General features: G+C 44.9%; 1 protein-coding gene across 1 annotated transcript in view; it reads right to left on the reverse strand.

The window, feature by feature from the left end:
• PARD6G (par-6 family cell polarity regulator gamma) overlaps window positions 1–10,487 on the reverse strand; it is a 102,062-nt gene extending 91,575 nt beyond the window's left edge. The window contains exon 1 of the mRNA XM_040433521.1: window positions 10,177–10,487. Coding sequence (XP_040289455.1) covers window positions 10,177–10,248 — 72 coding nt within the window. The 5' untranslated portion in view covers window positions 10,249–10,487. The remainder of the gene's footprint in view (window positions 1–10,176) is intronic.
• Between the last annotated feature and the right edge of the window lie 3,446 nt (window positions 10,488–13,933).

Consider the following 13,933-nt stretch of genomic DNA (forward strand, 5'->3'; position numbering starts at 1 on the left):
TGCAAAGAATCTGCACAATTGATAAATCCGCACAGCAGGTCAATTTCTGCAAGGAAAAAAAGAATCAATGTGTACATGAGATTTGTCACATATAACTCACTTTGCCATACTGTGTTAGGGTCAAATTCACACGTCCGTGTGTTTTGCGGATCCGCAAAACACGGACACCGGCAATGTGCGTTCCGCATTTTGCGGACCACACATCGCCGGCACTTAATAGAAAATGCCTAATCTTGTCTGCAATTGCGGACAAGAATAGGACATGTTCTATTTTATATTTTTTTCGGGAACGGAATTGCGGACCCGGAAGTGCGGGTCCGCATTTCCGGATCCGGGCGGCCCCATAGAAATGAATGGGTCCACAATTCCGTTCCGCAAAATGCGGAACAGAATTGCGGACGTGTGAATGGAGCCTTACGCTGCTATTTTGCTGCGTGGAAAAAACACAAGTAATCCGCAACGTGCACAGGTAGCCCAACATCTTCCATGTCCGGATACCATTTAGTCTAAGGCCACCCACACATGGGTGCGCGTGAACGCAGGTAAGATCCACACGAATTTCCGTGTGGGTTTATGTGCATTTCTGGAGCACATCTGCACCAAAGTCCGCAATTTTGATGCTGGTTTGCCGCAGATCTGCAGCTAAAACCGCAAACTTAATTGACATGCTGTGGATTTGAAAATCTGCAAAGCAGTTCAATTTCCGCACAGAAAAAAAACTGCAATGTGTCCATGAGATTTGTGTAATCTCATACACTTTGCTGGAACTATACTACGGTGCGGTTTTTCAAAACAGGAATCAGTGAAGAAAAACGTGCACATTCCACTACCTGTATAGGTGGCCTTATAGGGTTTAAAGGTTATGTATACCTTTGGCTGCAATTTTTTTTATTACTGCATTGTACTCATTTTGAGCTAAAAATCTTAGTTTTTTATTTGGTCTTTATTAAAAATTCGGAGCCCTTTTCATTGTACAGGGCTGAGATGCTCTAGTAGCAGGATCTGAATTTTCTCTCTGCTCTCATCTGAAGGCTCCTTATCTCTGACCTGATAAACACTCATTATAGCTCACTGATAAGAATGTGATCTAAATAAATGTTTATGACCTTTTAGTAAATTAGAGATAAGGGTTATTAGATAACTGCACAAAGTGAAAGTAGTATTTACACAGCTAGAAAAACAGTTAACCCTTTGTGACAGAACAAATTTGTAAATATGTTTAATACTAATTGAAAACATTTTTAGTCCAAAATGCAATCATAAAAAAAAAATTGCCCCCAAAGGTGTACATAGCCTGAGATAACTTCTAGTTGAATGCTGCTTCCTGTTCCGGTTCTAACCATCAAGCGATCACCGAGGTCTGCACAAGCCGCTGGGTCTTAGCAGACCCAGGTCAGCTCTGCAGTGAGGTTGAACAGCCTTGTGCAACCTCTCTGGGGGCTGTATTTCCTGGTTAGTGGGACTAAAATATCAATAATTGGCAATTTAATGTTAAGTTAAATGCCCCCAAATGTCTTACAAGACCTTATGAGGGGGAGCAGAAATTGTAAAAATGAAAAAAAAAAAAAAAGGCAAAGTAAAAAAAAGAAAATATATATTAAAACCCACCACCGCACTTCACACGGCAGCTTCTGGCCCATGCATGTCCGTTACAGAAAGGGGACATCATTTTAAAAAGTATTTTAGTTATTAATATTTTAAAAAAATTATAATATTTTCCCTGGTTTAAAAAATAAAAACATCAAAAAAGGCGCAGACATTATATGCATAACAAAAAAAAAAAAAAAAAAGGTCTTGAATTGGTTAAAGCTTTTCATTTCTTTTGATATGAAAATCATTCAAGGGATAACCTTTAACTAACAAACTACAAATAACCACTACTAAGGCCCCAGTGTGCATCATGCATTTTCCCATTCCGCACCATGTTAAAAATGCCTATTCCTGGCCATAAAAAAGACAAGAATAGGACATGTCCGATCTTTTTTGTGGGACCGTAGAACGCACGCACAGATGAGGACAGCACACGTTGCACTGTCCTTATTTTTTGCAGCTCCACTACAATGGCATCTGAGACACAAAAAATGCGACTTGTATGCAGACAGAAAACACGGTCATGTGCATGGGGTCCAGCAATAATCATTATCATCTTTATAGCACCAATTCACCAAACGAGAATACCATGGGCTAAACAATCTGCCATGTTTTCTGAAAGGCTAATCAAGAAACTGATGTCAGCAGGACACATCCACAAGGTGTTGGCAAAACTACAAGTCCCAGCATGCAATGGAAGACAGACTTCTGGAGGTTTGGGGGATGGCAAATCGTGTTACTGCACGGACAATGCACAAGGTTTGGCAGACGTTAGTAAATGTGAACCTGCTGGATAAGCTGTAAATGGAACAATATGGAGCGTGTTTACACTATGCAGAATACAATAAGACTCTCCAGGTTAGGGATGGGCAACCGCCAGGCCTTGTGCTGTCCCTCCGCCAGCTCAAGTAAATCCTTATTGTTGGAAGTAAATACCACATGTGGGGATAGTTTAGAGGGTTCCTTTAAGAGAAAAATGATTGTATTCAACCGGCTTCTCTGCACGGTTAGGCCCCTTTCACACGAGCAAGTTTTCCACGCAATGAATGAACCCATTGCACCCGCACTGAATCCTGACCCATTCATTTCAACGGGTCTGTGTACATAAGCGTTGTTTTTCACACACCACTTGTGCGCTGCGTGAAAAATCGCAGCATGTTCTATATTCTGTGTTTTTCATACAGCCCTTGGCCCCATAGAAGCAAATGGGGCTGCGTGAAAAACGTATTGCATCCGCAAGCAAGTGCGGATGCAATGCGTTTTTCACTGATGGTTGCTAAGAGATGTTGTTTGTAAACCTTCCGTTTTTTTACCACGTGCGTAAAAAAAGCATAAAAAAGCATTGCACCCGCGGGGAAAAAACTGAACGCAATCGCAGACAAAACTGACTGAACTTGCTTGCAAAGTGGTGCGAGTTTCACTGAACGCACCCGGACCTAATCCGTATAGTTTGTGTGAAAGAAGCCTTAAAAGTGGTTCTCTGGGAATTAAGAAAATGAAAACACGTAAATATTACTTTATTATAAATATATTCCCAAATACCTTTCATTAGTTCTAATGTCTCGTTTTGTCTAGGGAGCAATGATTAAGAGAAACAAAATGGCCGCCGTCCTGTTAGTACACATAAAACCTGTCCTAAACACACAGGGGGAAAAGTTACTTCACAACCCAGAGAAAGAGGTGCCTTATCCTCCTCTCTGTTCTGTCAGGGATTATGTTCCTAAATACAGATGAGAAGATCTTCAGCTGAATCTCTGTAGGAATGAAGTTCATCAGGAGACATAAAGTACAGAGAGGACACACAGGACAGACTGTGGTAATGGAGACTGCATACAAGTGCTGCTGCCTATTAGCCACATCTGCTCATGAACTCCGTTCCTACAGAGATTCAGCTAAAGATCTTATCATCTGTATTCAGGATCATAATCCCTAAGGCCCCTTTCACACGGGCGAGTATTCCGCGCGGATGCGATGCGTGAGGTGAACGCATTGCACCCGCACTGAATCCGGACCCATTCATTTCTATGGGGCTGTGCACATGAGCGTTGATTTTCACGGCTCACTTCTGCGTTGCGCGTAAATCGCAGCATGCTCTATATTGTGCGATTTCCACGCAACGCAGGCCCCATTGAAGTGAATGGGGCTGCGTGAAAATCGCAAGCATCCGCAAGCAAGTGCGGATGCGGTGCGATTTTCACGCACGGTTGCTAGGAGACGATCGTGATGGGGACCCGATCATTTTATTATTTTCCCTTACAACATGGTTATAAGGGAAAATAATAGCACTCTGAATACAGAATGCATAGTACAATAGTGCTGGAGGGGTTAAAATATATATTTTTTAAAATGTATCTCACCTTAATCCACTTGCTCGCGCTGCCCGGCTTCTCTTCTGTCTCCTTCTTTGTTGATCACATGATCCATCACCATGGTAAAAGATCATGTGATGACCGGAGTGACGTCACCACAGGTCCTTTTCCTGCCATCAGCAAAGGAGAAGAGATGCCGGGCTGCGCGAGCAAGTGGATTAAGGTGAGTTAAACCATGTTATAAAGGTAAAATAATACAATCTACACAACCCCGATCCCAAACCCGAACTTCTGTGAAGAAGTTCGGGTACCAAAAATGCAGATTTTTCTCACGCACGTGCAAAACGCATTACAATGTTTTTCACTCGCACTGAAAAATCGCACATTTTCCCGCAACACACCCACCTCTTATCCGGGCCAAAAATATGACGCCCGTGTGAAAGAGGCCTAACAAGTAGAGAGGAGGATGAGGCAGCTCTTTAGCTCAGTGTTGTGACATAACTTGTCCTGCTTTGTGATTAGGACAGGTTGTGTGTGTACTGATAGGACGGCAGCCATTTTGTTTCTCCTAATGATTGCTCCCTAGACAAAACGAGCCATTATAACTAATGTAAGGTATTTGGGAATATATTAATAATGAAGTAATATTTAAGTATTTTCATTTTCTTAATTCCCGGAGAACCCCTTTAAGAACGTAGGATATGACTTCTAAATCACCTCAGGAGGAGAGGAAAAACATACAGAACGTGGTAAATAATCCATTTAGAAGCAATACAAGTGAGAATTGGCAGAACAGTGTAACGGCAAGGCCTGAAGCGCAGAGAGAAGCCGCAGCTCAGTAATGGGCCACACATGGGGGCGTTATACAGTGCCATTATGTGATGGTATTTGGCCCTAGACGATATTCCTTTAGGGGAGAATATGTTCATCATATGGCTTCTGCGTATGAAACCAAAATGCATAAATCAGCACAGCAGGATGCCATAGGAGTCTGTGGGCACTGCCACACATGGCTGCAGGTTTTCTGCGACAGATTTCCATGCGGTAAATCAGCGTGCATCTGCATCCATGAGTGGAGTAGATTTTCAGCATCTTTTACCTCTAAAAATGACATCAATGTATGAGAATATGCCAGGGTTGATGGCCCCCACCACTCCCAACTGGCAAGGACGGTGCAAAAATGCTGTGCGAGACAAAATATCATCGCGCGGGCGTTAAAAAAACAGGGTCTTGCGACTTTTTTTACGCCAGTTTTCTGTTAGTAAGAGACCACCAGAGTATTTTTACAACACTCTGCCCAAAAAATTCTCTATTGGTAAATGACATTCAACTCAAACACCATTCATTTAAATGCTACTGCTGTAAAAAAAAAAAAAAGAACAAAAAATGCTAAATACGCCCCAATATGTCTAGGCCAGAAATAACAGCCAGCAGGCAAACTTAGCTGGGAAGCATTTGGCAACAGCCATTTGCACACACATAGAAACAGAGGTCAAAAGATTTGCCATAGATGTGATCGTCACCCACAAATAAACTAATAATCCATCATATTGCTAGCATAATCCGCAGGGCTATAAAATAGAGGAGGCAGAATACAATTTATAAAAAAAAACTATAAACAATGCAACAAAAGGCGAGAGGACCCAGCAAAAATGATATAACCAAAGAAATCATAGCCAACAGAGAAGCCGGAACCCCCAAGCAGAGAACATTATAGAGAAATGGATCTATTAAACCTAAGGAGAGTGATTTAGTGGCGGCGAGGGGCGTAACAATGATCTTGTCCTACTGCAGAAAGGGGAGAGGCTCCTGCTCCAGCCAGTTGTCTTACAGCCAGACATAGGATGACATTCTGTATGGCATCCGTTTTTTTTGAGGATCCATTGTAATAATGCCTATGCTTGTCCGCAAACTAGAAAAAAATAGGACATGCACTATTGTTTTGGCGGAGCAACGGAACGGACATACTGATGCGGACAGCACGCGGTGTGCTGTCCGCGTTTTTTGCGGACCTATTGAAATGAATGGGTGCGCATCATATCCGCAAAAAAAAACGGGTCGGACACGGAAACAAAATACGGTCGTGTGCATGAGGCCTTAACTGTACTATGAGACAAAATACAATCAAAGAGGAAAAAATGGAGATTAAGGGGGGGGGGGGGATTTTCTGCATTTATGGCTTGGGCCTGGTATTACAGCTTAGCTGCACTGAAGTAAATGGAGCTAAGCAGCGATACCACACGTACAACCTGTGGACACGCGCGACATTATTTTTGGAAGAACCGTGTTTTTGCAATTCTATACCACATCTAGGTTCACAAGAGATATTTTCTGAGATGAAAAAAAAATAAAAATGATGTGGAATCTGCATGAGGTTTTTTTCCATGAGTTTTTTAACACACTTTTTGGTGCAATTTCAGTGAGAATTTTAATTCCTGGCCATTTTCAGTGGAATTCTGAATGTCTGCAGATTTCACGTCAACAATGGACAAGATGCTTCGTTTTTCTGCGGTGCAGTTTTTAAAACCGGAAGCGGGAGGGGAAAAAAAACTGCTGTATGGTTTAGCAGGCTGATTCACCACTGAAATCAATGTTTTTGTTGCCAAATCCTCGCCTGTGAACCTAGCCTAAAGGGCTTTTCCAGGAATTCTTCCAGTTTTAGGCTACGTCTACACAACGACATTTGTCGCGCGACAATTTTTAGAATGGCAGTCTATGGTGTCGCACTGCAACATGCTGCGACTGCGACGCAACAGTCGCAGAAAATCCATTTGAGATGGGTTTTTCTGCGACTGTTGCGTCGCAGTCGCAGCATGTTGCATGTTGCAGTGCGACACCATAGACTGCCATTATAAAAATTGACGCGCGACATTAGTGCAACAAAATGTTGCGCGGCAAATGTCGTCGTGTAGACGTAGCCTTATTCATGCCGGATGCTGTGTAGGAGTCACGCTCACCTGCTCCATGGTTCCCATTTAACCATCATTGGCTACCTGCACAGGGCTGGAGGTTTCTGTGCGTTTCTGCACAAAATCCACACCAAAAACCGCTTGGGTTATTTGCAGTTTTTGATGCGGATTTTCCATTGTGAACGGGTGAAATTGCATTAAAAAAATATATAAATAAATCGCACAAACAACTGACATACTGCAGATCTGATAATTCGCACAGCAGATTAATGTCCACAAGGAGAATATACGCAAAGTTTTTTTTTCCGCACAAAACTCCAAGCGGGAAAAAAATGCATGTAATCTGCAACTTGTGCAGATAGCCTTAGGCCCCTTTCACAGGGGCGAGAATTCCGTGCGGGTGCAATGCGTGAGGTGAACGCATTGCACCCGCACTGAATCCGGACCCATTCACTTCAATGGGGCTTTTCAGATGAGCGTTGATTTTCACGCATCACTTGTGCGTTGTGTGAAAATCGCAGCATGTTTTATATTCTGTGTTTTTCATGCAACGCAGGCCCCATAGAAATGAATAGGGATGCTTCAAAATTGCCAGCATCCGCAAGTGCGCATGGTTGCTAGGAGATGATAGGGATGAGCAACCCCGGACCCCATTAAAGTCAATTTACTGTATTTTTTCCCCTTATAACATGGTTATAAGGGAAAATAATAGCATTCTTAATACAGAATGCATAGTAAAATGTGGCATGAGGGGTTAAAAAATTAAAATAAACTCACGTCATCCGCTTGTTCGCGCAGCCATCATCATCTTATTTCAGGACCTGCCAAAGGACCTTTGATGACGTAATTGCGCTCACCAAGTAGTGAGCGTGGTGACGTCAGCGCAGGTCCTGCTGAATGAAGATAGAAGTTTCCGTCAAAGGTCCTTTGGCAGGTCCTGAAAGAAGAAGATGCCGGCTGTGCGAACAAGCGGATGACGCGAGTTAATTTTTTTTATTTTTTTAACCCCTCCAGCCCTATTTTACTAAGCATTCTGTATTAAGAATGCTATTATTTTCCCTTATAACCATGTTATAAGGGGAAAAAATAAAATCTACAGAACACCTAACCCAAACCTGAACTTCAGTGAAGAAGTCCGGGTTCGGGTACCACAATCAGTTTTTTCTCACGCGTGTGCAAAACGCATTGCACTTGCGCGGAAAAAACTAAGCAACGCAACCCAATCGCAGTCAAAACTGACTGAAATTGCGTATGCACTCGCACGATTTTCCCTGATCGCAGACGCAACGCATCCAGACACGCTCGTCTGCAAGGGGCCTTACAGTCCTCAGCTCGTCTACTTTTGGTCTGGGGTACAGACACGGTCACTTGTGTAGCTACATCAGTGAAGCGTCCCCATGCAGCAGGTCACTGCTGGGACACGCGCCCCTTGGGGACACACCACCACTGAGGCCAGTCATTGGCTTTAGCTGTGCATGTGACCATGTCCACGCCTCAGAAGCAGACAAGCTGTGGACTGGAGCTGGCGAATGGGAGCCAGGGTGTAGGACCAGAGCAGCAGGACCAGGATGTACATGCTATGGGGCATAACTAAAAACAGAATTCCAGGAAAACCTCCTTTAAAGGCCTAGGTGGACTTCTGAGTAAGATAAAATTGTAGGTAGAAAAATAAATTACTGTGAAATACAGTGGAAGTGTCAAAAGTAGGGAACTTGCGGAACAACATCCAGGAAAGTCATATCGACAATTTCTGTACATTGCTGTGGAATATGTTGGCGTTCTATAATAAACATTTCATAAATACCCAAAAATTTTGGCCACATTGATCTAAAGTGGACATGGTGGCAAATAGCACAGGATAACCTAAAATAATAAAAAGTATTACCGGGAACATTTTCCACCCCAGTTCTTCCACCGGCCTCTCACGCTGTCCTGCAGGGATGATGCTGTGACAACCTGCATGCGACTACCGCAACCAATCAGCATACAGTGGCTAGCTGCAGCAGTCACTTGCAGGATGTCTCCGCGCCATCAGAGTGGCGGGTGGCAGATTTTTTTACTCGAGTCACCTTAGGACATCTCTTGCTATTTGCCACAGTAACCATCCTTCTCTACCGCCACACACACTGCGAGGACACGTAAATGACAGCGCACTTTAGTGCCCATCATTCCTCTTGATATGGCCATGGGTAAAGAGAAGAGGGCGATGCTTCCAGTTTTGAACTGGAAAGGCTTTGGCTATCCATGACAGGAAGGACACATCACGCTTAGTAGGATTTGTTATGCATGATGTCACGCCTGTCCTATCACGCACACTGATTTAATGATGGGAAACATCACTCTGCCTTACCAATAAAGAAAAGCAAGAGCCTAGAAAACTGCTCCGAGCTCCAGCTGCAAGTTGAAACAGGACAGGAGATGAAAGCTTAAGTGATGAGTATACACTGAACCTGTCCTGACTCACCGAGGTGTGGAAGGAGGCTTGTTCTCCACAAAATCCCACTTTATGATCGGCGGCAAGCTCACATTAAACTGTTTTACAGTCGCAGAGGTAGCTGGACCCACATACTGGGTGTAAGAGCGACCTACAGTAGGTGCCCAACCATCTGAGGTTCTACATGAGCTGGAAGGGAGGCCTTCTCCAAGCCAAGCTCACCAGTGTCCTTCCAAGGGCTCTCAGCCTATAGCATACCTCCCTAGTCTAGACCACAGCATGTGCACGCCAGGCATTCCCAGAGAACTACACCCCCTCCAACCCACCAAAACACACCATCTCAGAGTGAAACGACCAGGTCACGGGAGCTTCCATAATATTCATCGATGCCCATGACAGGGTCCTTTCTGCATCTCCCTTGGCACATCAGTCATAGCGGATTTTGAGGTTCTGACCAAACCCTCCAACTAGGACAAGGTGAAGAACCCCTTTAAAGGCCTTGGCATATGCCATGGGATGTAGCCAGCTGGAGGATCCTCTCGCCATTCTCTTCTGTATACACACACAACACACTTCTGAAATGGAAACACTGACCTTATAGTCATCAAAGATTGCAGTAAAGAGTTAAAGACAACATAAACCAGACACCTACAACATAGGATCTCTCCAAGCAGTGCATGCAGCTGATGCCCAGGTGCCAGCCCGGGATGCCCACACCGGCCAGGGGTCCTACACGAGGTCCCCAGCCCTCCAGAGGGGGAATTCTTCACATTCCCCAAGTGAGCGCCAGACAAGAAACAAAAGAGCTGGATGCGAGTGAGAGCGGCGGGCTCCCGGGGCTCCCGTGCCGCAGCCTGCGTGCAGAGCTCCATTCATTAGCAGGACAATACATGGCACCCGGGAGGAGCTGGCCGGGGTGCACACCAAGCCTCACCTTGCTCTTCACCTCCACGGCGCTGCTCGCCACATAGCGCAGAGTCTGGGACTTGCTAAAACTTCGATTCATCTTCAGTGGTTTCCCCCCCTCCCCAACGCCACCCAGCCAAGTTATCCCCAGACTGCAGTGCGGGGGGCACAGGTCCCGGGCGTCCCCGGCTCTCCGCAGTAACACCGGATCTCCACAGCGGCTCGGTCTCCCTCTAGCAGACGGATTGTGTCTCCAGTCCCAGCGTTCCGCTCCCTCAGCCCCGCACTGCTCCCAGTCACAAGCTCCTGCTCTGCTAACAGCGCCGCTACTGCTCCTGTTTGGAATGAGCACTGAGCCGTGAGAACCACTAGAGGCCGAGCAGTCCAGCACGGCTCTGTCTCCAGCACTGGAGCTGCAGCGCCATCTTGGCGGCTACAATCGCTGCGAGCTGTCACACTGGGAGCAAAAGATAATGATGCTCATAAATCACAGGGCTGAGCCTGGAGTAGAAGGGTCATTTAGAATAATTGTGTTACTCGACGAAGCATATCACATATCTGCAGTGCTCTAGTTTATCATCCTTCATAACTTGTAATATAGGGTACGTCAGGAGATCAAAATGAATACATTCCCTGACGTATCTAATTATAACAGGAGCCCCTTAATAATGTATCAGTCACCATAACAACTTCCAAACCACAGGTGTCCAGACCTCGCAAGCAGGGGTGCACCACCAATAAGGCCAGGTGAGGGGCAAGATGGGGAGCAGCCAAAAGGAAGGGGATAGGTTAAGAAATTGGCGGGGGGCTGTTTCAGGTTTGGCCTCAGGCAGCAGAAAGGCTAGGTGCACCCCTGCTCCCAAGTGTCCCTTTTTTTGGAGGGATCGTCCCTACTTTTGACCCAGGTCCCTCTTTGCTCCTTTAGGGCTCATGTACACGAACGTAGTTTTGGTCCGCATCCGATCCGCATTTTTTGCAAGTCGGATGCGGACCCATTCACTTCAATGGGCCGTGTGCTGTCTGAATCCATATGTCCATTCCACAGCACCCGCCAAAAAATAGATGAGGACAAGAATTGGACAGCTCTATTATGGGCCCAAACCTTCCGTAAAATGCGGAAGGCACACAGCCAGTATCCATGTTTTGCAGATCCGCAATTTGTGGACCACAAAAAACGTCTGTAACTGCGTGCAAGAGCCCTTAAAGAGACATTCACATGACTGTATCCGTTGCGGCGTGCACCTAGCCTTTCTGTTGCCTGAGACGAAAACTGAAACCGCCCCCCCCCCCCCCCCATGATAATTTCTTAACCTAAATCCTTCCCTTCAGCCCATGGCCCTTTGGCTACCACCCCGCTTGCCCCTACCTGGTGCTGCCTGATCGCCTCACCTGGCCTCATTGGTGGTGCACCCCTGGGTATGCAAATCGCGAATCAGCAAAACACGGATACTAGCTGTGTGCATCGCACATTTTCCCATGTCTATTCTTGTCTGCACAACGGACAAGAATAGGACATGTTATATTTTTTTGGTGGGATAGCAGACTGGACATACAGTGGATATAAAAAGTCTACACACCCCTGTAAGGCTACTTTCACACTAGCGTTGTTTTAATCCGGCGTTCAATTCCGACACCGGAACTGCCCGCCGGATCCGGAAAAACGTGTGAAAACGGATTACATTTGAATCCTGATCAGGATTTTGATCACAATGAAAAAATGCATTGGAAAAAACGGATCCGCCATTTATGGACTTTAACTTTTTTTTCACATTTTTCGGGCTTAACATGCAAAAGCCGGATCCGTTTTGACTGAACACACAGTGCCAGATCCGGCGTTAATGCAAGTCAATGGGAAAAAGGCCTGATCAGGCGTTCAGTCAAAGTGTTCAGGCTTTTTGGCCGGAGGTAAAAATACTGCATGCTACGTTTTTCTGAAAAGCCTGATCAGTCAAAAAGACTGAACTGAAGACATCCTGATGCATCCTGAAGGACTGACTCTCCATTCAGAATGCATGGGGATAAAACTGATCAGTTCTTTTCCGGATTTGAGCCCCTAGGACGGAACTCAGCGCCGGAAAAGAAAAACGCTAGTGTGAAAGTAGCCTTAAATGTCAGGTTTCTGGGCTGTAAAAAAATGAGACAAAGATAAATAGTTTCAGAACATTTTCCGCCTTTAATGTGACCTATAAATTGTGCAATTCAATTGAAAAACAAACTGAAATCTTTTAGGTGGAGGGAAGAAAAAAATATAAAAATAATATGGTTTCATAAGTGTACACACCCTTAAACTAATACTTTGTTGAAGCACCTTTTGATGTTATTACAGCACTCAGTCTTTATGGGTATGAGTCTATCAGCATGGCACATTTTGACTTGGCAAGATTTGCCCACTATTCTTTGCAAAAACACTCCAAATCTGTCAGATTGCGAGGGCATCTCCTGGGCACAACCCTCTTCAGATCACCCCACAGGTTTTCAATCAGATTCAGGTCTGGGCTTTGACTGGGCCATTCCAAAACTTTAATCTTCTTCTGGTGAAGCCATTCCTTTGTTGATTTGGATGTATGCTTTGGGTCGTTGTCATGCTCAAAGATGAAGTTCCTCTTCATGTTCAGCTTTCTAGCAGAAGCCTGAAGGTTTTGTGCCAATATTGACTGGTATTTGGAACTGTTCATAATTCCCTCTAGCTTAACTAAGGCCCAAGTTCCAGCTGAAGAAAAACAGCCCCAAAGCATGATGCTGCCACCACCATGCTTCACTGTGGGTATGGTGGTCTTTTGGTGATGTGCAGTGTTGTTTTTGCCCCAAACATATCTTTTGGAATTATGGCCAAAAAGTTCAACCTTGGTTTCATCAGCCCATAACACCTTTTCCCACATGCTTTTGGGAGACTTCAGATGTGTTTTTGCAAAATGTAGCCTGGCTTGGATGTTTTTCTTCATAAGAAAAGGCTTTCGTCTTGCCACTCTACCCCATAGCCCAGACATATGAAGAATACGGGAGATTGTTGTCACATGTACCACACAGCCAGTACTTGCCAGATATTCCTGCAGCTCCTTTACTGTTACTGTAGGCCTCTTTGTAGCCTCCCAGACCAGTTTTCTTCTTGTCTTTTCATCAATTTAGGAGGGACGTCCAGTTCTTGGTAATGTCACTGTTGTGCCATATTTTCTCCACTTGATGATGACTGTCTTCACTGTGTTCCATGGTATATCTAATGCCTTGGAAATTCTTTTGTACCCTTCTCCTGACTGATAACTTTTAACAATGAGATCCCTCTGATGCTTTGGAAGCTCTCTGTGGACCATGGCTTTTGCTGTGGGATGCGATTAAGAAAATTTCATGAAAGACCAACTAGAGCAGCTGAACTTTATTTGGGGTGAATCAGAGGCACTTTAAATGATGGCAGGTGTATGCTGACTCCTATTTAATATGATTTTGAATGTGATTGCTTAATTCTGAACACAGCTACATTCCTAGTTATAAGAGGGTGTGCACACTTATGCAACCACATTATTTTAGTATTTTTTAGTTTTCTTCCCTCCACCTTAAAGATTTCAGTTTGTTTTTCATTTGAGTTGTACAGTTTATAGGTCACATTAATGGTGGAAAAAGTTCCTCTGGATAGATTATCAGCATCTGATCGGCGGGGGTCCGACACCCCGCACACCCGCCGATCAGCTGTTTGAGAAGGCCCAGTGACGTCACGACTAGTATCAATGGCCTGGGCGCGGCTAAGCTCTGTTCACTTGCATGGAGCTTAGCCCCGCCCAGGCCAGTTGATA

Source organism: Bufo bufo, chromosome 5 (genome assembly GCF_905171765.1).
Source record: "Bufo bufo chromosome 5, aBufBuf1.1, whole genome shotgun sequence".
NCBI lineage: Eukaryota > Metazoa > Chordata > Amphibia > Anura > Bufonidae > Bufo > Bufo bufo.